At 42.5% G+C, this 25786-nt stretch overlaps 2 protein-coding genes across 2 annotated transcripts in view; both read right to left on the bottom strand.

Moving 5' to 3' along the window:
* LOC311110283 (uncharacterized protein) overlaps positions 1-25786 on the bottom strand; it is a 107889-nt gene that overhangs the window by 70012 nt on the left and 12091 nt on the right. The gene's annotated exons all lie outside the window — the stretch shown is intronic.
* Positions 7211-10284, bottom strand: LOC311110287 (uncharacterized protein). Its single transcript, XM_084188828.1, has 3 exons — positions 9785-10284; positions 9281-9411; positions 7211-8828 (listed from the first exon to the last, which is right to left on the bottom strand). Exons 1-3 carry the CDS (start codon positions 10065-10067, stop codon positions 7662-7664), a joined length of 1581 nt encoding a protein of 526 aa, XP_084044954.1. The 5' UTR covers positions 10068-10284; the 3' UTR covers positions 7211-7661.

Below are 25786 nucleotides of genomic sequence, written 5' to 3'. Positions count from 1 at the left end.
TTCACAAAGCGGGACGATTGTTGGCAATATTCGGCACGTTTTCGCAGAAAAAACTCAAGTGGCTTATCAGTGTGATTGGGGTGTAATGTCTTTAAGTGACGCCTTAATTTATTTGGCTTCATGCTGTCCGCTGCCAACATTTTTAGACACAGTAAACATACCGGTCTTTCCCCGTCTCCCACCGTAGTCACAGTGAAGCCAAGCGCTACATACGCTTCGTCATTTTTCCTTGTCTTAGCTTTCGGGAGACTTACGTTTGTCTCATGATCTCCGTCTCTCTCCGCCTTTCTTTTCATCCCTGTTAAATATTTTTCCATGGTGTCTCTTAAGGGTTTGTTATCTGCACTTCATATCTCCTGCTCTGTGCTGTGTGCTCTTGTTCGGTGCAAAAAAACCCTACTCCCTGCGGCAAAAAAAAGCATGTTCCCCGGAGTCACACGCGCCCCCCCTGGCATCGCTCCGAGCCCCCCAGGGGGGCGCGCCCAACTATTTGAGAAGGACTGATAGGCGTACAGAGGCCCATTATCAGCAACCATCAGTCATGTGTTCCAATGGCACGTTGTGTTTCTAATCCAAGTTTATCATTTTAAAAGGCTAATTGATCATTAGAAAACCCTTTTGCAATTATGTTAGCACAGCTGAAAACTGTTGTGCTGATTAAAGAAGCAATAAAACGGGCCTTCTTGAGACTAGTTGAGTATCTGGAGCATCAGCAATTGTGGGTTCGATTACAGGATCAAAATGGCCAGAAACAAATAACTTTCTTCTGAAACTCGTCAGTCTATTCTTGTTTTGACAAATGAAGGCTATTTCATGTGAGAAATTGCCAAGAAACTGAAGATCTCGTACAACGCTGTGTACTACTCCCTTCACAGAACAGCGCAAACTGGCTCTAACCAGAATAGAAAGAGGAGTGGGAGGCCCCGTTGCACAACTGTGCAAGAGGACAAATACATTAGAGTGTCTAGTTTGAGAAACAGACGCCTCACAGGTCCTCAACTGGCAGCTTCATTAAATTGTACCTGCAAAACACCAGTCTCAACCTCAACAGTGAAGAGGCAACTCCGGGATGCTGACCTAGGCAGAGTTGCAAAGAAAAAGTCCAGTGTCTGTGTTCTTTTGCCCATCTTAATCTTTTCTTTTTATTGGCCAGTCTGAGATATGGCTTTTTTTTTGCAACTCTGCCTAGGTCAGCATCCAGGAGTCGCCTCTTCACTGTTAACGTTGAGACTGGCGACGAACTCCGCATTCATTTTCCAGAATCAATGTTCATTGATACTCTCGTTTTAGTAGTGTCTGCTTTGCGAGCAGTTAGAGTAGTTGAGACATAAAAAGGGTATCGTTTGAAAAGTTAACTTCTCCTCTATTACAGTAAGATAATGTCTCAATGTGTTTTGGTGTACATATGACCGATTCTGGTGTACCAACCCTCAAATGCAAATTGCTAGTTGAAACCGCTTGTCGGTGAGAACAAGCGTACATAAACGCTCATAAAAACGAAAAATAACAAAATCTTGATTCTTGCGATACAGGCATTTGGAATATCGCGCAAAAACGTAACTTCGAATTAATGGAATTAAGTCAATATATCGCTCAGCCCTAAACAGGACCCTGAACAGCTTCTACTCCCGAGTGGCGCAGTGGTCTAAGGCACTGCATCGCAGTTCTAGCTGTGCCACTAGAGATCCTGGTTCGAGTCCAGGCTCTGTCGCAGCTGGCCGCGACCTTGAGACCCATGGGCGGCGCACAATTGGTCCAGCGTCATCCAAGGTAGGGGAGGGTTTGGCCGGCAGGGATGTGGGTTCGTTTCCCACGGGGGGCCAGTATGAAAAAAAAAACATAAAAATAAACATGTATGCATTCACTAACTGTAAGTCGCTCTGGATAAGAGCGTCTGCTAGATGACTAAAATGTAAGCCACAAGACTGCTAAATAGCTATTCAAATGGCTACCTGCTACTGTTTATTATTTATCCTGTTGCCTAGTCACTTTAACCCTACCTAAATGTACATAGGCACATCGGCTCGGTACTGGTACTCCCTGTATATAGCTATATTATTTTTACTCATTGTTATTCACTGTGTAATTATACCTCGTGTCACTATTTCAGTTTTTTATTATATGTTTTATCTTGAACTCTACATTGTTGAAAAAGGACCCGTAAGTAAGCATGTGACAAATGACATTTGATTTGGTTTTGAGTTCACAGTGGGCACACCTCAGTGAGACTGTGTGTGGTCCTGTGCTGCTCAGCTTGTTCCTCTGTGGGTTTAGGAGGAGGTGTAGTCTGGTTGTCCTCCATGATCATGGTCCCCTCAGGGTTCCCCAGACTCTCCTCACACCCCTCCTTCACCAGCCGCACCTCCTCCTCCTGGAAGAGTGATACAGATTGCACAGACGTACACTCCCTCAGGTACATACACATACACACACAGATAAAATACATTTTAAACATGGAGTATTTACCATTTGTGTTTGTATGTGTAGGTATATTTAGTAGGCCTGGGATGGGCAATTTGCAGAACCCCTTTTGTAAGCCCGCGGATAAATCCCCCCCCCCCCCCCCCCCCCCCCCAAAAAAAAAAAAAACAATGAGTGGGGAACTCAGGCGGGTCTCAACTTAATGTTGAGAGTTAGTACAGTAGAATACACGAAGGTTCAATTTCCAAGGTTCAACTTCTCTCCACCCCCATGGCAAAATGTGTAGAAATGCATAAAACATCCTTTAAAACTGCAACATTTTTGTAAATGAACTAGCCTACAGCCTAGGCTGTCGTTGGCATGGCAATTCTGAGTCGGCCTACTGTATGTTACTGATCTGGCTATGCCATGCCAACGACAGCCTAGGCTGTAGGCTAGTTCATTTACAGCAGACAAGATATGCTTATAATTCCCGTGCCATTATTTTATTATATTAAATATATTATATATATTTCATATATATTATATAACTTTATAGTAAGAAGAATAAGTGAACATAGCTGAATAAAATAAAGGATATTTTTATCTAATGATTGCCAAGCGAGTACGCACATGGAGCGGCTATTTATTCTGTGTTGAATGTAAAAAGTGATTATTTGAAACAGGTCCTATACACTCATTTAGAGTTATTTGGATACTTTAGTTGTGGTACAAACCTTAGAATGTCTTACAAATCAAAAGATATGGGCTGCATGATGCGACTATTGTCTGATGATTTGAAAGTCGCAAAAAAGGCATGCGCTCTGTTTCTTGCCTAGACCGTGTACACTGTTCATTAGTCTCTTATTCTGTGCATTCAGATTGCCATCGATAAAATGCAATTGTGTTCGTTGTCTGTAGCTTATGTCTGCCCATACCACAACCCTACCTCCACCATCGGGGCGCTCTGTTCATGACGCCATACTCTGCCATCTGCCTAGTACAGTTGAAACCGCGATTCATCCATGAAGAGCACATTTCTCCAGCGTGCCAATGGTCATCGAAGGTGAGCATTTGCCCACTGAAGTCAGTTACGACGTCGAACTGCAGTCAGGTCAAGACCCTGGTGAGGACTACGAGCACGCACATGAGCTTCCCTGAGACGGTTTCTGACAGTTTGTGCAGAAAGTCTTTGGTTGTGCAAACCCACAGTTTCATCAGCTGTCCAGGTGGCTGGTCTTAGAAGATCCCACAGCTGAAGAAGCCGGATGTGGAGGTCCTGGGATTTGGACGTATTGCCAAATTCTTTAAAATTAGTTTAGAGGTGGCTTATGGTAGAGAAATGAACATTGGTATGTTCTGTGGCAACAGCTCTGGTGGACATTCCTGTGCAGTCACCATGCTAATTTCAGGCTCCCTCAAAACTTGAGACATCTGTGGCATTGTGTTGTGTGACAAAACTGCACATTTTAGAGTGGCCTTTTATTGTCCCCAGCACAAGGTGCATCTGTGTAATGATCTTGCTGTTTAATCAGCTTCTTGATACGCCACACCTGTCAGGTGGATGGATTATCTTGCAAAGGATAAAAGCTCACTAACAGGGATGTAAACAAATTTGTGCACAGAATGAGAGAAATTTTTTAATAAGCTTTTTGTGCTTATGGAACATTTCTGGGATCTTTTATTTCTGCTCATAAAACATGGGACCAACACTTTACATGTTGCGTTTATATTTATGTTCAGTGTATCAATCTGAATGATAGTATAGCCTTAATATGATTGTACTTGACAGTGTTAATGAAATACGAACGCTATAATAGGTGTGTTGGAAAAATGACCAGCTCCCGACACGCATCATTCATTCATTATGAATATGATTTATTTGATTTCATTCTTCATTAATGTGATCACAATGTTCAGTTGAAATGACAGATGCACTCACCAACAGTAGGGACATCTTATTGATAAAATATGGAGTTGGGATAATTCACCATCTGAAACTCAAAGGGACCGATTCAGACATAGGAAATGTACGGCTTTCCTATGCACTTCTGAAGCCTCAATCAGACCGATAGCTCATTACATCAATGCTGCGTAATACATTCTGCAGTCAAACATTTTTCAATATGTAATCCAACATGTTTAGTGGATATGTATGCGTCAAAAGTTCAACATTCACATTTTCCTACTATTTCTGTGAAGTCTAGCATACAATTTGATGCATACATTGGGGTGCACCACCCAGAACGCACTGCAACTGCCTCTGCAATGCAAACTGCAAGGCAAACGCAGCATTCCATTGGAAATTAATGTATTTCTGATGTGCCAAAACGCAATGATGCTGTCGGTGTCAGTATTTGGTATTCAGAGTTACCTTATTCAGTCGCGTAACGCGCTCTGCAGGTGCGGTTACTTTGCACGCTCTGAATACATTTCATTCAACCGCTGAAAACCCTCCCACTTGCTGGCCAACAGCTTTTCTCGTGGAGTTTCCATTCAATAGGGTTTTCAGTACATTTATCTTAAGCCATCTCTTTAAATACGGTGTACTTTTTAGTTAGAACTTTGTCAACAGACTCACTAGAATATATCGAGAGAACGAGTTCAGAATATCAGGGGTCAATGAAAGAAAGCCATCTAAATATGTATATTCGCCTCCGTTTCAGCACCAATTGGTAGATTTAAAAAATACTCAGATCTTGTAGATTATTTAGGGTAAGGAAAGTATTTATGAATCACAAAAAACAGGTTTGGAGAGCCTTTACACACAAAATATTGATGAATAAAAAATTGTGGTTTGATTCATCCTGAAAGTTGCCATATTCAAGTTCAATCGATGAGATATTGGAAGGTGAGAAAATTGTACAATAGGGTTTCAACAGTATTCCTATAAATACGTTATTCCTCACTAATCATGGAACTGTAGCCTAATGACAACAGTCCAGTAATCATGAACCGTGCTCCAGGATTAAACTGCTAAGTGTGGTCTCAGTTCCATAATGATTCAAATAGGCTACATGTCCCACATTATTGCACCACGTTAGCTTAATATGATCCACTATTGATAGCCACTCTCTGGAACAACTACATGGAGGTGACAGAGGAAAGAAAGGTAAATGGAATGGTGTGAAATGTAGCCTACAAATTGAAGGAAACTAACACTGAAGTGACAGTTATAAATGAATGTGGGTATTACTGCCAGTGGTTCCCGATAATGGATAATATTTAACATGATACAAACTGTAAAAATAAAAAAGTAAATGGAGAAAAGCCTGGGCATATAATTAAAACATTCTATAGCGCATAAATCAGGTAAATTGGTAGGTTCGGCGTTACAGAAGCCTATAGCTTGGGTCTCCAAATTTCATCCCCCGAACTAGGAGGACATAGGCCTACAATTAACATGTTGGATAATGACACAGCTATTTTTTAGGTAGGCTAAGTTTTCATGAACCCTTGGCACTCGTGGAAAAAAATTGATTGGAGAGCCTTACCGCACGAAAGAAAGAAAACAGTGCTTTGATTCATTCGAAAAATTGCCACATTCAGTTCTTCAACCCATGGTAATGTTGGAAGATTAGTGTACATAGAATTATAATAGGGAGAATAGTGTACAATAGTAGGCTATACCATCGTCTATTGCCTGCACCCATCATGGGAACTGTATGATGACACGGCCAAGTATTGCGCCATGCGTCGGGTTCAAACTGTTACGGCTTGGTCTGCGCTCCATTCCATAATGATTTAATTAGCCTACATGTCATTTTTAAAAACATGATCAACTGTTACTAATGATCCTCAGCAACAAACACACGGCCGTGATGGTGTTTACAGAGGAAGCAAACGAAGGTAAACGAAACTATGTAATTAAATGGAATGATTATGTAGGCTATACCAATTGAAGGGAACTAACAGTAAATTGGCAGTTGAATATGTGTAGTTATTAGGCCTACTGAGGGTCAATACTGATAGTGGCTAATATTTAACATGATAGAAATAGGAAACAGAAGGTTGGAGTAGCCTATCATATTAAGACATTAGAGAGTGCCCATCTCTGAAAGTTAAAAGGCTGTACAATTTAAATTCTGCATAATGGCACATTTCATCAACTTTACTCTGGGAACGTTGATATGTAGATATGATTCAGTACCGCCATATGACTGGTTTCACATTTGCCTCCAGCGATTATTAGGTCAAATAGATCTAGATGCTATTCTCATACTTAAGGGAATTACATTCCATTCACACGGGCTTAACTGGGGTTGGAATTCCCCCTATTTTGCATTAGCTAGATTGCTAAATATAATATGCTGCTAGTTAGCTGTGTAATTGATTAATCTAACAGTTAATGTAGTTAGTTAACAGTTAATCTAATGTCCTAAAAACATTGCAGCATACCCAATGATGTATATAGGCCTATGCAATCACTGCAAATGGCAGATGTGCACATCCTGCGCACTACTCCATATAAGCTATATCTCAAAGCCATAGCCTACCAGATACTTTGGTTAAAAAACGGTGCTCCAGTGGTCCATATTGAGAGTTGAGAAATAAATGTAATACCTACAGAAAGTTGAGACCCTCCTCTCTCCAACAGTCACAACAGTAGGCCTATTTGGGCGGCAGGTAGCTTAGTGGTTAAGAGCGTTGTGCCAGTAACCGAAAGGTCGCTGGTTCTAATCCCCGAGCCGACTAGGTGAAAAATCTGTCGATGTGCCCTTGAGCAAGGCACTTAACCCTAATTGCTCCTGTAAGTCGCTCTGGATAAGAGCGTCTGCTAAATGACTAATTATAATTATAATATTTGCTTTCAAAACTGTCATTTTCCCACAATTGCAATTTGAAATGTTGCAATCACAATGCATTTTACTCTCCTCTCAGAGAGAGAGTGTGGTTTGGAGGATGGATGAGACGTTTCGGATAACAGCAGCGACTCTATTTAAATATAAAAATGTGGAACTTGAAATTGAATGTCATGGTCAATACACCTGCGTTTTCAGAATGCAAGACTTTATAATTTTTTTGCTGCTATTGTGACCTCTGCTGATTATTCAAATTCAATCATGTTATTTTTCGACTGCATTTCCATTGATGTCAAAGTGATTAGAGGGACACTAGAGCGGTGAGCATCAGGCTATTAGCAAATTGACGGCCGTTAGCAAGTTTGGTAGGCTTCTAACGGCAATCAGCGCCATTAATTTACAGAGCGCAGTTTTGAAGCAGCCTAGTTACCGTGAGAGTCACATGGAAGTAAACTGCGGTCATGACTCGTGACCGCTAGTCTGGGGGTAATACTGGGCCCTCTCTCCCATGTGGACCTTCAGGTGCATCTTCAGCTGGTGCTGGTGGGAGAACCTCTTCTCACACTGGGGGCAGCTGTAGGGTTTCTCCCCTGTGTGGACCCTCTGGTGCCTCTTCAGGTTGCAAGTCTGGGCAAAGCGCATGTGACACTGGCTACAGCTGTAGGGTTTCTCCCCTGTGTGGACCCTCTGGTGGATCTTCAGGTTCCAAGCCTGGGAGAAGCGCATGTGACACTGAGTACAGCTGAAGGGTTTCACCCCTACGTGGACCCTCTGGTGGATCTCCACCTTCTGGGGGCAGTTGAAGCCTTTGTTACAAAACATGCAGAAAAACCGTTTCTCTTTACTACCGCCTGATGTTGCTCCCCCTTCCAGAGCCTGGACTCTAGCCCTGTCGTTTGAGTTCAATACCTGATCGAAAAGGATGCGGCCGTGTGAATCGGAAGGTGCCATCGACGTGGACACTGGGTCGCGATCCCTGAGCGTGTGTAAAGGGGAGTGGGTTGCGATATTTGGATTTGGCTCTAAGCTTTCCCTGTAGTCTAAGAAGTCACTAGTGTTGCCCTGCGACTGTCCTTCTCCTAAGTGAGTCTCGTCTGCATTCCATGTCAGAGGAGCGTCACCCTCCACTTTCACAGTAACCTCATCTACGACCAGACCCTTCCCTTTCTTATCTAGGAACCCTTCAGAGTATACACTACTACTGTACTGGTTCCAGTCACCTCTCATTGGATTAGTCTGTGTATCTAAGCCCACAGGCATGTTACCAGGTATCATCTCTGTCTCTGTAGCGTATGAACAGGATGGATCATTGCCAGTCTGTAACGTGTCACCTGAGTCCCGATGGGACAGAACCGTCCTCAGGCTCGGGTTACCGTAAACTAAATACTCTGAGCGGTGAGCAGGAGGACAGCCCAGTCGCCCCAGCCCCGTTAAAGTCTCTGTCTCAGACTTGAGGACGGCGTTCGGCGTTCTACTGACGTCCCTGGGCTGCGCTGGGGTGGTGGTGGGGTCCTCCGTGACTACATGGGGCTCTCCAGTCTGGATGTCGCTGCTGTGCTGTGGGTCCTCCTCTCCTTCAGACCTCTCCTGCTTGATCCCAGGACCTGCATCATCTGCATCTGCAGACTGACACAAGAAGAGAGGTGGTTATTACCGGTACATGAGTTTAATTAGATAAAAATGTCATAGGGAAGTCTCACAAGCTCCCCTATGGCCAAGGCCGTGCACAGACCCCCCAAATGCTTCGGTAGTGAAAATAAATCAATAATGAGCATAGGCCTATTTATTTCTGCAACGACACACTCATCATCACAAATTGTAAGCAAGCTAGTTACAGTGACTCCTAAAGACATGATTGGCATCGGGAAAAGAGGTTGGGCTATCAGCTGATCATTGATGTTGATGATTGATGTAAATCTGCTAGTTAGCTAGCTCCAGGTAGAGCCCTATCTGTGCACGTGCTTGCTTATGGCAGATAAATGAGGATGTACATGTAAGCAAGTGAATAGATGAGGGGATAAACTGGCCACATTTGATTTACAACTAACATATTTTCAAATCAACACTATTACACTAACCTCTATCACAATAACGTGTTGGGTTGAGGTTCCACTCCCCTCATCAACAGTGATTGGTTGGTCATCTCTCCATGTATTGTGTCCCACTGGCTTCACAAAGCTCCTGTGGCCTCCAGTGTGATGTCCTTCACCTGAAAGAGTGATTGGGGGAAAAGAGGTGGTTAGGTTAGCTACTGTCAATGCTCAACACTATATAGTGGATGTAATGTAACACTTCTCATAAGTTCTTGATATAGGCCTACTATTTATTAATCTATGTATTATGTTCGATGCATCACATTGTTTTCAATGAGTAAATAATAGGAAATGCAGTAAATCAATAATCTGGTTAGAATATGATATTGTGTCTTTGCGCAAGTTAGCTAAGTAATCAGGGGACTGGGGGAATTATTGCATACTTTCCAAAAACGGACCAAAACCCAATTCTGGGTAACACTTCTGAACACATGTGCAGAAGGGAACGGGGTGACAAGCACCGCAGCATCGACCTTCTGCAAAATGTACCTCTTGCCATTCCTCTGCATCTGTCGACGAGCTTGACACTACTGGGACGACTGGCGAGGACGCGCTCTCGCGTTGTCCTCTCTGCGCGATCCCGTGCTACCTTCAGCTCCAGTAGCTGTAATTTCCTCTGCAATGCCCTGTTTTCTTTCTGGCTTTGAGAAATGTCCGAACGAAACACTGCATAGTCGTCGTCTACGAGTTTACAGATCTCTGCCACGGCTGCATTCGCTAGCACCTCCATAATGGAGGCTATTTGAGTGTGGAAAACCATACAGTTAGCCATAGCTAACTTTAGCAGCTAGCTAGCGTCACCTAGATACTATTTATCACCAAGTCCTGTCTCCAACGCAGATTAAAGACTACATGGGGTAAGTATGTGATGCTGTGCAGTTAAATGAGTCATATTTTGAGTTCCATGGTGTTAATAAACGTCTAAATAACAACAAGAAAAACGCTAACGTGGAAATTGTTATTGGTCATGGTTTACTTCCGTTTACACTGAAGAGAAAGGATGTTATTGGTTTGCGTCATAGCTCAAAGGGTGTGGCTAAATGAAAAGGATATGCGTGTTGTTCTTTGAATTACGGTTCTCGTCTGTGCAGTCGGCTATGAATGCCCTCACTCGCTAGTACTAAAATTAAGAAAAAAATATAGGCAGGTGCATCACTACTCCCATTGAAGATCTATTACTGTATGTAGGCTATTTCTCCCTTACCTTGCTCCCCAATCTTTAGTCCACTCAGCAGATCAATGCTCTCTGGTCCATCTTCTATAGTTTCCTCTTTGACCAGCAACAGATCAGGCTTCCCATCCTCCATGTCTACTGACTGTAAGAGATAGAGATTGAGAGGATGTTTGATCAAGAATGATATGAGCACCCTGCTATGGAGCATCTTCTGATTGGGCAATGAGGGAATGCTATGATTACTATGCAAACATGTTAGTTGATTTGATTACTTTACACTCTTTAATGGTTTGATCATTCAAAGGCAGGTATAGACTTAAGACACATTTAATCAAGACCTGGGCCTGTATACACAGAGTATCTCAGAGTAGAAGTGCTGATCGAGGATCAGGTCCCCATCTGTCTGCATAGTCTTATTTATTATTATCTTTTCACTATTAGTCTACACCTGTTGTTTACAAAGCATGTGACAAATTACATTTGATTTGATTTTGAGTTCACAGTGGGCTCACCTCAGTGAGACTGTGTGTGGTCCTGTGATGCTCAGCTGGTTCCTCTGTGGGTTCAAGAGGAGGTGTAGTCTGGTTGTCCTCCATGACCATGGTCCCCTCAGAGTTCCCAAGACCCTCCTCACACCCCTCCTCCTTCACCAGCAGCACATCCTCCTCCTGGAAGAGACAGGTGATACAGATTATACAGACATACACTCCCTCAGGTACGTACATACAGATAATAACCACACTTTAAACATGGAGTTTTCACCCATCCCCACTATGTTTAAGTCCTATACTGTTACAGAATGACTTCATTGTTGTTAAACCCTACACGGTGGACATAAATATGATGTTATGGGTAAATATGAGTCAGCTATGATAAGTCAAAAGTCATCATACAAACCTGACTATTTATGTGTACAGTAGGTGTTTGTTAGTGTGTGGATATGTGTCGGTACAGTACCAGTCAAAAGTTTGGACACCTACCACTCATTCAAGGGTTTTTCTTTATTTTTACTATTTTCTACATTGTAGAATAATAGTGAAGACATCAAAACTATGAAATAACACGTATGAAATCATGTAGTAACCAAAAAAGTGTTAAACAAATCAAAATATATTTTAGATTCTTCAAAGTAGCCACCCTTTGCCTTGATGACAGCTTTGCACACTCTTGGCATTCTCTCAATAGCTTCACCTGGAATGCTTTTCCAACAGTCTTGAAGGAGTTCCCACATATGTTGAGCACTTGTTGGCTGCTTTTCCTTCATTCTGCGGTCCAACTCATCCCAAACCATCTCAATTGGGTTGAGGTCTGGTGATTGTGGAGGCCAGGTCTTCTAATGCAGCACTCCATCACTCTCCTTCTTGGTCAAATAGCCCTTACAAAGCCTGGAGGTGTGTTGGGTCATTGTCCTGTTGAAAAACAAATGATAGTCCCACTAAGCGTGAACCAGATGGGATGGCGTATTGCTGTAGAATACTGTGGTAACCATGCTGGTTAAGTGTGCCTTGAATTCTAAATAAATCACAGACAGTTTCAGCAGCAAAGCACCATCACACCTCCTCCTCCATGCTTCACGGCGGGAACCACACATGCGGAGATCATCCGTTCATCTATTCTGCGTCTCACAAAGACACAGCAGTTGGAACCAAAAATCTCAAATTTGGACTCATCAGACCAAAGGACAGATTTCCACCGGTCTAATGTCCATTGCTCCTGTTTCTTGGCCCAAGCGAGTCTCTTCTTATTATTGGTGTCCTTTAGTAGTGGTTTCTTTGCAGCAATTCGGCCATGAAGGCCGAATTGAACAGTTGATGTTGAGATGTCTGTTACTTGAACTCTGTGAAGCATTTATTTGGGCTGCAATTTCTGAGGCTGGTAACTCTAATGAACTTATCCTCTGCAACAGTGGTAACTCTGGGTCTTCCATTCCTGTGGCGGTCCTCATGAGAGCCAGTTTCATCATAGCGCTTGATGGTTTTTGCGACTGCACTTGAAGAAACTTTCAAAGTTCTTGACATTTTTCGAATTGACTGACCTTCATGTCTTAAAGTAATGATGGACTGTCATTTCTCTTTGCTTATTTGAGCTGTTCTTGCCATAATATAGACTTGGTCTTTTACCAAATAGGGCTATCTTCTGTATAGCACCCCTACCTTGTCACAACACAACTGATTGGCTCAAACACATTAAGAAGGAAAGAAATTCCACAAATTGACTTTTAAGAAGGCACACCTTAATTGAAATGCATTCCAGGTGTCTACCTCATGAAGCTGGTTAAGAGAATGCCAAGAGTGTGCAAAGCTGTCATCAAGGCAAAGGGTGGCTTCTTTGAAGAATCTCAAATATAAAATATATTTGGATTTGTTTAACACTTTTTTATGGTTACTACATGATTCCATATGCATTATTTCATAGTTTTGATGTCTTCACTATTATTCTACAATGTAGAAAATAGTAAAAATAAAGAAAAACCCTGGAATGAAAAGGTATGTCCAAACTTTTGACTGGTACTGTATATTTAGTAAGTGTATATTGGTTATAAAGCGCTGTTGGATGTATGCAGAATAGGGTGAAATCAGATTATGTATACTAAAGAGTCTCAATTAAAGTCTTAGAATGAAAAGTCCCATTTTGTGTTTATTAAACATAAACAAGTGTTAAATACACCATATGAAAACCACACATACACATGTCTCAACTAAAAATCTGCATCAACTTGTTAAACTGCATTAATAGGCATGAAATCAGAATTTGTGAACATCATGTAGCCTACACAGTACAAACACAATATTTAACATACTTTTTATGTTTATATACAATTTCTAAATGCAACACTCTACCCAGGAATATTCAACACTAAAATATGTTACTCTCATTATTCCAAATGCATCTGTGGATCTTTTCTGCTGACAACAATGAAAATTCATATTTTCTTTAAAGGGGAACTCCACCTGCTGATTTGGCCACGTTTTTTGTCCCTCAAGAAATGCTGGCGGCCATTACAAAAGCCAAACATGAGATGGCTTGGGGGTGTGGTTAGATGTGGTTGTTTCTTGGGTGTGTCCTTGCCACCACCAAGACACACCCATATGTCAGAACCTTGCCCGCAGCTCTTTCCCCCCACTCAATCACAACAAACAAACCTCCTGCAGGTTGAGTTCAATAACTACAGGCAGATGTACAGTGGCTTGCGAAAGTATTCACCCCCTTGGCATTTTTCCTATTTTTTTTTGCCTTATAACCTGGAATTTGTATATTTGATTTACACAACATGCCTACCACTTTGAAGATGCAAAATAAACTATATTGTGAAACAAACAAGAAATGAGACAAAAAAACAGAACTTGAGCGTGCATAACTATTCACCCCCCCAAAGTCAATACTTTGTAGAGCCACCTTTTGCAGCAATTACAGCTGCAAGTCTCTTGGGGTATGTCTCTGTAAGCTTGGCACATCTAGCCACTGGGATTTTTGCCCATTCTTCAAGGCAAAACTGCTCCAGCTCCTTCAAGTTGGATGGGTTCCGCTGGTGTACAGCAATCTTTAAGTCATACCACAGATTCTCAATTGGATTGAGGTCTGGGCTTTGACTAGACCATTCCAAGACATTTAAATGTTTCCCCTTAAACCACTCAAGTGTTGCTTTAGCAGTATGCTTAGGCTCGTTGTCCTGCTGGAAGGTGAACCTCCGTCCCAGTCTCAAATCTCTGGAAGACTGAAACAGGTTTCCCTCAAGAATGTCCCTGTATTTAGCACCATCCATCATTCCTTCAATTCTGACCAGTATCCCTGTCCCTGCCGATGAAAAACATCCTCACAGCATGATGCTGCCACCACCATGCTTCACTGTGGGGATGGTGTTCTCGGGGTGATGAGAGATGTTGGGTTTGCGCCAGACATAGCGTTTTCCTTGATGGCCAAAAAGCTCAATTTTAGTCTCATCTGACCAGAGTACCTTCTTCCATATGTTTGGGGAGTCTCGCACAATGCTTTTGGCGAACACCGAACGTGTTGCTTATTTTTTTCTTTAAGCAATGGCTTTTTTTCTGACCACTCTTCCGTAAAGCCCAGCTCTGTGGAGTGTACGGCTTAAAGTGGTCCTATGGACAGATACTCCAATATTACATGTTAAAATTGACAATATGGCACATATAACGCTTCATACATAATGGCGCAATGGATTAGTGTGGGAATTGGTAAACTACATTTAGTTAGAATGAGGGTACACTGGGGATTTGCATCCCACATCCTACCTATCCTTTTTACCGCCAGTAAAAAAAAAAAAATACAACTGTGCATCCTTGGTATTATTTAGGATGCTGAAGACAAAAGATTATCATAGGCTACACAAAAAAAAGAAATATTTGAACAACAATGGGAAGATAGATGCCAAGCAGTTGCTTGGGCAGTATGCATATCAGAGTGAGTCGAAGGTGTCTGGGATGATGGTGTTGATGTGAGCCATGACCAGCCTTTTAAAGTATTTCATGGCTACAGATGTGAGTGCTATGGGGCGATAGTCATTTAGACAGGTTACCTTGGCATTCTTGGGCACAGGGCCTATGGTGGTCTGCTTGAAACATGTAGGTATTACAGACTGGGTCAGGGAGAGGTTGAAAATGTCAGTGAAGACACTTGCCAGCTGGTCAGTGCATGCTCTGAGTACGCATCCTGGTAATCCATCTGGCCCTGCTGCCTTGTGAATGTTAACCCTTTTAAACTCCTAAGGATCGGACCCTTTTTTTCAATTTTTGCCTAAAATGACATACCCAAATCTAACTGCCTGTAGCTCAGGACCTGAAGCAAGGATATGCATATTCTTGATACCATTTGAAAGGAAACACTTTGAAGTTTGTGTAAATGTGAAATTAATGTAGGAGAATATAACACATTAGATCTGGTAAAAGATAATACAAACCAAAAAACATGCGTTTTCAATTTTCTATTTTGTTCTATCATCTTTGAAATGCAAGAGAAAGGCCACAATATAATATTGCAGTTTAGGCGCAAATTAAATTTTGGCCAATAGATGGCAGCAGTGTGTGTGCAAAGTTTCAGATTGATCAAGTGTGCCCAAATGTGCCGAATTGGTCAATTGATACATTTTCAAGTACATAACTATAGAGAACATACAAAAATGATATGGTAATACAAAATGTAAGTTTACACACTCCCAGGAATGTCATACATGATGGATCATTAGCTTATACACTAACTTTCACACATCTAGATGGCCGGGCAGGGTGGGTGTGGAGCCAGAGACAGTATGGGTTCAAACTGTAGAACCCAGTTCCTACAAATTGATTTTATCAAACAAAACTATGCTGCATTTTATCTCTGGGACCCTTAGGATGGCAAATCAGAGCAAGATTACTGAATGTAAGTACATCATTTACCTTCAGAGGTGAATGTATCAAACCAGTTGCCATGATATGTTTTTTGTTGTTGTGCACTCTTCTCAAACAATAGCATGGTATTTTTTCACTGTAATAGCTACTGTAAATTTAACAGTGCAGTTCGATTAACAAGAATGTAAGCTTTCTGCCCATATAAGACATGTCTATGTCCTGAAAAGTTTGCTGTTACTTACAACAGTCATGCTAATCACATTAGCGCATGTTAGCTCAACGGTCCCATATATGGGACACCGATCCTGTAGAGGTTAAAGGTCTTACTCACATCGGCTATGGAGAGTGTGATCACACAGTCGTCCGGAACAGCTGGTGCTCTCATGCATGGTTCAGTGTTGCTAGCCTCGAAGCGAGCATAGAAGGCCTTTAGCTCATCTGGTAGGCTCACATACAGTGGGGGAAAAAGTATTTAGTCAGCCACCAATTGTGCAAGTTCTCCCACTTAAAAAGATGAGAGAGGCCTGTAATTTTCATCATAGGTACACGTCAACTGTGACAGACAAATTGAGGGAAAAAAATCCAGAAAATCACATTGTAGGATTTTTTATGAATTTATTTGCAAATTATGGTGGAAAATAAGTATTTGGTCACCTAATAACAAACAAGCAAGATTTCTGGCTCTCACAGACCTGTAACTTCTTCTTTAAGAGGCTCCTCTGTCCTCCACTCGTTACCTGTATTCATGGCACCTGTTTGAACTATCAGTATAAAAGACACCTGTCCACAACCTCAAACAGTCACACTCCAAACTTCACTATGGCCAAGACCAACGAGCTGTCAAAGGACACCAGAAACAAAATTGTAGACCTGCACCAGGCTGGGAAGACTGAATCTGCAATAGGTAAGCAGCTTGGTTTGAAGAAATCAACTGTGGGAGCAATTATTAGGAAATGGAAGACATACAAGACCACTGATAATCTCCCTCGATCTGGGGCTCCACACAAGATCTCACCCCGTGGGGTCAAAATGATCACAAGAACGGTGAGCAAAAATCCCAGAACCACACAGGGGGACCTAGTGAATGACCTGCAGAGAGCTGGGACCAAAGTAACAAAGCCTACCATCAGTAACACACTACGCCGCCAGGGACTCAAATCCTGCAGTGACAGATGTGTCCCCATGCTTAAGCCAGTACATGTCCAGGCCCGTCTGAAGTTTGCTAGTGCATTTGGATGATCCAGAAGAGGATTGGGAGAATGTCATATGGTCAGATGAAACCAAAATATAACTTTTTGGTAAAAACTCAAATCGTCGTGTTTGGAGGACAAAGAATGCTGAGTTGCATCCAAAGAACACCATACCTACTGTGAAGCATGGGGGTGGAAGCATCATGCCTTGGGGCTGTTTTTCTGCAAAGGGACCAGGACGACTGATCCGTGTAAAGGAAAGAATGAATGGGGCCATGTACCGTGAGATTTTGAGTGAAAACCTCCTTCCAACAGCAAGGGCATTGAAGATGAAACGTGGCTGGGTCTTTCAGCATGACAATGATCCTAAACACACCGCCCGGGCAACGAAGGAGTGGCTTCGTAAGAAGCATTTCAAGGTCCTGGAGTGGCCTAGCCAGTCTCCAGATCTCAACCCCATAGAAAATCTGTGGAGGGAGTTGAAAGTCCGTGTTGCCCAGCGACAGCCCCAAAACATCACTGCTCTAGAGGAGATCTGCATGGAGGAATGGGCCAAAATACCAGCAACAGTGTGTGAAAACCTTGTGAAGACTTACAGAAAACGTTTGACCACTGTCATTGCCAACAAAGGGTATATAACAAAGTATTGAGAAACTTTTGTTATTGACCAAATACTTATTTTCCACCATAATTTGCAAATCAATTCATAAAAAATCCTACAATGTGATTTTCTGGATTTTTTTTTTTACAGGCCTCTCTCATCTTTTTAAGTGGGAGAACTTGCACAATTGGTGGCTGACTAAATACTTTTTTCCCCCACTGTAATTGGGCAGCTCGCGGCTGGGTTTCCCTTTGAAATCCGTGATAGTTTGCAAGCCTTGTAACATCTGACGAGTGTCAGAGCCGTTGTAGTAGGATTCGATCTCAGTCCTGTATTGATGTTTTGCCTGTTTGATGGTTCGTCGGAGGCTGTAGGGGGATTTCTTATAAGCGTCCGGATTAGATTCCAGCTCCTTGAAAGCGGCAGCTCTAGCCTTTAGCTCAGAGCGGATGTTGCCTGTAATCCATGGCTTCTGGTTGGGATATGTACGTACAGTCACTGTGGGGATGATGTCGTTGATGCACTTATTAATAAAGCTGATGACTGATGTGGTAAACTCCTCAATGCCATCGGATGAATCCCAGAACATATTCCAGTCTGTGCTAGCAAAACAGTCCTGTAGCTTAGCATCCACTTCATCGGACCACTTCAGTATTGATATTTCCTGTTTGAGGTACTTCCTGTTTGAGTTTTTGCTTGTAAGCAGGAATCAGGAGAATAGAGTTATGGTAGGCTTTGCCAAATGGAAGGCGAGGGAGAGCTTTGTATGCGTCTTTGTGTGTGGACTAAAATGTAAATGTAATGTAAATGAGTAAATGTGATCTAGAGTGTTTTTGCCTCTAGTTGCACAGGTTACATGCTGTTAAAAATGAGGTAAGATGGATTTCAGTTTTCCTGCGTTAAAATCACTGGCCACTAGGAGCGCCACCTCTAGGGGAGCATTTTCTTGTTTTTTTATGGCTCTATACAGCTCATTGAGTGTGGTCTTAGTGCCAGCATCGGTAACCAATGGTGGTTATTATTAGCCTGGTGGAACCAACCTGATCGCTGCGTTCACCTTTCTATTTCACTTCAGATATCATAAAATGTGAAGTGAAATAGAATGGTGAACACAGCGATCAGGTTGGTTCCACCAGGCTAAGTTATGCCCTGGACATTATATTCATCTAAGAAGTAGAAAATAAGCAACAATTAATGTCAGTTTACATAAATAATGTTTCAAATCAAATGTATTTATAAAGCCCTTTTTACATCAGCAGATGTCACAAAGTGCTTATACAGAAACCCAGCCTAAAACCCCAAACAGCAAGAAATGCAGATGTAGGAGCATGGTGGCTAGGAAAAACTCCCTAGAAAGGCAGGAGCGTAGGAAGAAACCTAGAGAGGAACCAGGCTCTGAGGGGTGGCCAGTCCTCTTCTGGCTGTGCCGGGTGGAGATTATAAGAGTACATGGCCATTAAGGCCAGATTTTTCTTCAAGATTTTCAAACGTTCATAGATGACCAGCAGGGTCCAATAATAATCACACTGGTTGTAGAGGGTGGAACAGGTCAGTACCTCAGGAGTAAATTGGCTTTTCATAGCCGAGCATTCAGAGGTCGAGACAGCAGGTGCGGTAGAGAGAGAGAGAGAGCGAGAGAGAGAGTCGAAAACAGCAGGTCCAGGACAAGGTAGCACGTCCGGTGAACAGGTCAGGGTTCCATAGCAGCAGGCAGAACAGTTGAAACTGGAGCAGCAGCATGACCAGGTGGACTGGGGACAGCCAGGAGTCATCAACCAGTAGTCATTGTGTTATGAAATGTATCAAAGTAATGAAGTGGGTTACCTTCTGTATTTGTACAAATTATGAGCCTGTGAAAGTCATTGCCGCTGACAGGTGAAGGTTGCTGGCCGGATACTTGCCAACATCTGGGATAGGAATGCTCATAGCGAGGGCATGTCTGCATGATGATGATGAGGGCTCCCTTGCTGGTCTTCTCTATGCTGCATGTTCGACTGAAAACTGGACATCTCTCGAACAACTGCAGCAGGCGATCTTATGAGTTGTAGTTGACTTGGAGGGCCTGTGGCATGGCGATATAATAGACAGCCAAGGACAAAGCTTTTTGCTAATGCACTTCTCAACCAAAATGACTCTACTAGTTGTATCTGCTTGGCTGGTGAATTTTATCAAGCTGGGTATTTTTTAATACAACTTTTCACAATTCACATAACACACATTACATGTCGTAGTTGGTGAAGCCATCTGTGTCATCCAAGCAGTAACTCAGGTTACTATCAGAGGCCTCATGCATCCTGCTGGAAGCATGCAATGCATGGTCAATCCGTATATGGCTTTTTAGTCTCAAATGGCCGTGATTTTTTTAACGTGTTGGTTTGGGGTGGCAGGTAGCCTAGCGGTTAAGAGCGTTGGGCCAGTAACCGAAAGGTCGCTGGTTTGAATACCCGGGCTGACTAGATGAAAATCTGTCTGTGCCCTTGATTTGCACGTGGAGCTTGGCAAAAGGGGCTTTTTTTCATAATTGTAATCCTATTCCAACCTCCATTTACTTGTGACTGAGCTTACAAACTCAGTTTTAGACAAGACTGACTTTGACCAAAATTATCCTATTTACACTTTGTAGTACATTTTGAGACTAAAATAAATGTTTGACTCATGTCGATGCCACATATGCCTTTTTCAAAGGGGTTAGTTGGTTTTTAGGGGCAGTCGCTCTTTAAGGTTCTGACTCACTACAAGCTGTCCACCAAGAACAAGCAGATGTGTCCATATCCCCAGTTTTATTGGCTCTTGGTCACCACCACACGTTAGCACACACACAGACTAAAAGTGATCGTCATGGTTACAATTAGGAATGGATGTGAATAGCAGTTGAACTGTTGTGGTTCTATAAGGCAAGAATATGCACAACATGTGAACAGTAGTTAAAGCATTATAAATATGCAATATAAATAGGATATATACACATGAATGAATAACCATAGCATTACACTAATATAACACAGCTATAAACAAGGCTATAAACATAGCAGCATAAACATTAACCTGAACGATAAACACGAGTGGGAAACCAATTACTCAGATAGACAAGAGAAAGATTTATGGCACTCTCTCCAGCCTGGTGAAGCTGTCATCTGAATCTGCCGGGTTAAAGATCTGATCTGCCTGGCGCCACAGAGTCGTAAATGACAGTGCACAACAGCAACAGTAAGTGGCTACATTGAGAAGCACCACGGTATTCTGCTTATATGACACTCTATTTACCAGTACAATCAATAACAGTACACTTGTGCATAACCACCTGTGCAACCAATGCAATAACAGGCACTTACACTGAACAAAAATAGAAAAGCAACATGTAAAGTGTTGGTTGCATGTTTCATGAGCTGAAATAAGATCCCAGACATTTTCCATATGCACAAAAAGCTTATTTCTCTCAAATGTTGTGCACAAATTTGTTTACATCCCTGTTGGTGAGCATTTCTCCTTTGCCAAGATAACCCATCCACCGGACAGGTGTGGCATATTAAAAATCGGATTAAACAGCATGATCATTACACAGGTGCACCTTGTACTGGGGACAATAAAAGGCCACTCTAAAATGTGCAGTTTTGTCACACAACACAATGCCACAGATGTCTCAAGTTTTGAGGGAGTGTGCAATTGGCATGCCGACTGCAGGAATGTCCACCAGAGCTGTTGCCAGAGAATTCAATGTTCATTTCTGTACCATAAGCCGCCTCCAACATCGTTTTAGAGAATTTGGCAGTACGTCCAACCGGCCTCACAACCACAGACCACGTGTAACCACGCCAGCCCAGGACCTCCACATCTGGCTTCTTCCGCTGCGGGATCGTCTGAGAACAAAAACACAGACAGCTGATGAAACTGGGGGTTTACACAACATACATTCTTTTGGCACAAACTGTCAGAAACCGTCTCAGGGAAGCTCATCTACGTGCTCGTCGTCCTCACCAGGGTCTTGACCTGACTGCAGTTTGGCGTCGTAACAGACTTCAGTGGGCAAATGCTCACCTTCAATGGCCACTGGCACACTGGAGAAGTGTGCTCTTCATGGATTAATGCCGGTTTCAACTGTACCGGGCAGATGGCAGACCGCGTGTATGGCGTCGTGTGGGCGAGCGGATTGCTGATGTCAACATTGTGAACAAAGTGCCCTGTGTTGGCGGTGGGGTTATGATATGGGCAGACATAAGCTATGAACAACGAACACAATTGCATTTTATCAATGGCAATTTGAATGCACAGAGATACCGTGATGAGATCCCGAGGCCCATTGTCGTGCCATTCATCCGCCGCCATCACCTCAAGGATCTGTACACAATTCCTGGAAGCTGAAAATGTCCCAGTTCTTCCATGGCCTGCATACTCACCAGACGTCACCCTTTGAGCATGTTTGGGATGCTGTGGATCGACGTGATCCAGTTCCCGCCAATATCCAGCAACTTCGCACAGCCATTGAAGAGGAGTGGAACAGCATTCCACAGGCCACAATCAACAGCCTGATCAACTCTATGTGAAGGAGATGTGTCATGCTACATGAGGCAAATGGTGGTCACACCAGATACTGACAGGTTTTCTGATCCACGCCCCTACCTTTTTTTGTAAGATGCATATCTGTATTCCCAGTCATGTGAAATCCATAGATTAGGGCCTAATGAATGTATTTCAATTGACTGATTTCCTTATATGAACTGTAACTCAGTAAAATCGTTGGAATTGTTAAATATTGCGTTTATATTTTTGTTCAGTGTATCTATAGACAATATGCATAGCAGTTTTGGCAACATACTTACATTACAGACTAGTTTGGTAGTACAGTAGAAAATATGGCTGCAAGCTTATCAAAGTAACTAAGTAATTACTCACTATTACACAGCATGTCAAACCCCCCGATAAGAACCCATGCAACTTACATTTCAATGCACGCACAACATTCAGGTATTCGTGTTAATGTCCACAATAAAAAGTCCTCCGAAAAACGTGCATCTTCTCCCTTTGGACAACGATAACAGTCTTTTGGAGACTGGAACATCTTCACTGTAGCCAGAACCAGGCAATACTTAGGACCCTGAAATAACGGTTAGCTGGAGCTCATCTGAGCGGTCGGCTGTGAATGCCCTCACCCGCTAGTACTTAATGCTGAATGTTAAGGTTCTGACTCACTACAGGCTTTCCGGCAGGAACAAGGCAGATGTTTTATTGGCTCTTGGTCACCACCACACATTAGCACACACACAGACTAAAAGTGATCTTCATGGTTACAATTAGGAATGGACAGCAGTTGAACTGTTGTGGTTCTATAAGGCAAGAATTTGCACATGTAAACAGTATTAGTTAAAGCGTTATAAATATGCAATATAAATAGGATATATACACTAGTCATTCAGAGTATCACAGCAGTTATTCCAAGATCCATTGTTAATAACCGAAGTGTGTGTGCCACATTTGTGGTGGTGACGAAGAAAAGGAATAAAAGCCCTGAAAGGAGAAGCATCCGCCTTGTTCTTACCGGGGATCCTGCAGAGGATCAGACCCCGAGTCAGCATGAAGTTTACTAGCGGGTGAGGGCTCAGAAGCCAACCACTCAGACAAGCTCTAGCTAGCGGTTTTTTAAAGACGGTGTGTTAGCAAGAATGGAGTAGAAAATAAAATACAATACAATTGAATTACTTTATTCCACCTACATCATCTCAGTAAGGTAAATATTAAACTGTCCTTAATCGAGCCTATATTTACTGTCTCTCTAAAAACAGGTATTTACACAGTTAAAAGGGTTAAGGAGGGGTATGTGTTTAATTAACACTCTTAAGATTTCTCCCCATTGTGGACACTCCTATGTCTGATAAGGTTACTCAGGAAGGAGAAGCTCTTGTAACATAGTTTGCACTTCAAGGGCCTCTTCTTGGTGTGAACGGTCTGGGGCGTTATTACATAGTTCGCCACAGCGAAGCGTTTCCCACACGTGGGTCAGGCGTACGGCTAATTGGCGTCCGTCTTAATGCTCGGCCTCCCACGTTGTGACCCAATGACACCAGAGGAGGTAGAAGCAGGAGCCACCACCCTCAGGTGGTTAGTCTTTGAGCTCCCTCCTTGACCTCTAGCCATTGTTTGGGTGTTGTATGATGTGTTATAGGCTAGGTACCTCTTGTGGTGAACGCCCATCCAGACCCTGTCTGTATTCATGGGGTAACCATAAGGTAGCTGTGAAGGCTAGACCAAGGTCCGGGCCCAGGCCTTCTATAAAGCCATTCACCAGGCATTAGAAGACAGACTTCCTGATAGACTCCCCACAGGGGGGGGTCTCCCACCACTCTCTGTGAAGGCTGAAGCCCAGGGTGACCTGCTCTGTTCATCATGGATACTGTGGTGTTTGTATCATAGGAACAGGAGGGTATAGCTCTATCAGCCCCAGGCCCTGCTTCATCCCTGCACTGAGACTGTGAAGAGAAGGGTCTGGGCTGCAGACTGGATCCCTGACTGGAGCCTCTGGGTAAAATCATTTACATTCAATAAATTTTTTAAGCAACCCTTTTGATTTGAACGAAACCATCCATACATATTTGCCCATTGTAGAAGTGTTCAGAAAGTGACTTTTTGAACCTGAATGCCAAAACATTCAAGAGATAAAGGTGCTCAAATTTGACCCATTTTGCATACCCCACCATTCTATGAGACATCCATGTCTTCATCACAGGAAAATATAAACGGTTGAGATGCATATAATTTAAAAGCTTACAAACGGGGTTGTCAAACTATTTCATCGTTTTTATTTTATTTTATAAAAACTGTCTTTTTTAACGTCAATTATCTATCTACTTTACATCATCTAAGGTTTTTGTGTGGTGCCCAACATCGTTTGAGACCAGGCCTGAACTTTCGTGATTTTAGGGGCAAGGCCATTTGGCCTTCAGGAGGTGCCCAATCTGCCAGTTCACCAAGGCCATTAACCAAAACAGCCAATTAAATTGATTTGAAAACCACAAAAAACTAGCTATTCTGTTAAGAAAAACATAAGTATGTAAATGTACATAAATAATTTGCCTACATGTGAAAGTGCAGGTGATCATTATTATTATCTAAAGGCTTGATTCTGTCGACATACTTGAGGCACTGCCTGTTGTGCACTGCAACATCACCCACCTTGCAATCTGAGCGGAGGCAGTCAATATTTTGAAACGATTTAACCATAAACGTAACTGTTTAAAACCTGGATGTTCTTTGTCATTTTATGAGGCATGTCTTACCATGTTCCAACCATAGGAATGTTAAGGGGATTATTTAACAAACACTTACTCATATCCCATTGAAACCAGTAGGACCTATTTCTCTCATGTCCTTAACTTTCATTCATTGTCCAGCAGCCAAAGACACAATCCTAGTCATATTAACAACCCATGCTTGTTGTTGCATCTTTAAATCTTCCCCCTTTCTAAAGGATTTTTCAAAAATATTTTCATCTCTGTCATATGAAACAACTCGCATTTGCAGTGCACTTTTGAGAACAGTGTTTTCCTGCTAAATGCATTTTGGAACATTCACGCTTATAGCCTACTGCTGTGTGCGTATTGCTGCAGTCATAATGTGAAGAAATAGCCTAATAGTTTAGCAACATTTTAAACGAAACCTTCTGATCTGTTGCATCAGCCTCATTGCTTTTAAAAGGGTTTTTAACATCCCACAACATGTTCGGAATATATATTTCTCGCACAGAAGGACAAGCTGACCAATAGAATGTGTCAACTTTTATACTATGTAGGATAGTAGATTGACATATGCTGCTCGTTAGGCCGACTCATCTTGTTGGCTGACGAAAAGTAAATGTGGACAGTTCTAACATCTTCAATATGCGCCTCGGAATTTGATAAGAAGGACGTGCTGTTGCATCCCAAATGTGTCTCTCTGATGACCACCAGGACTGATGTTGTTCTGTCCACTGGTTGTGCTCTGTGTGGTGGTTGTGATGGAGTCTGCCCCTCATGGTTCGGTCCTGGATCTGGGGCCAGGGTTTTCCGCCAGCAACACCGGATATCAGCAGGTCTTCATGGACTGCAGACTGTAAACACAAATTGTACAGAAGAGCATATAAAGGTTTATATAACAAACTCGTTACTGTACACACAGAAACAGGACATGATATTTTAAATGTTAACCACA

Source organism: Coregonus lavaretus (genome assembly GCF_964263955.1).
Source record: "Coregonus lavaretus genome assembly, contig: SUPER_35_unloc_3, whole genome shotgun sequence".
Classification (NCBI taxonomy): Eukaryota; Metazoa; Chordata; class Actinopteri; order Salmoniformes; family Salmonidae; genus Coregonus; species Coregonus lavaretus.
Note: the sequence above shows the minus strand (reverse complement) of the source record. Positions and strands in the feature narration are given on the sequence as shown.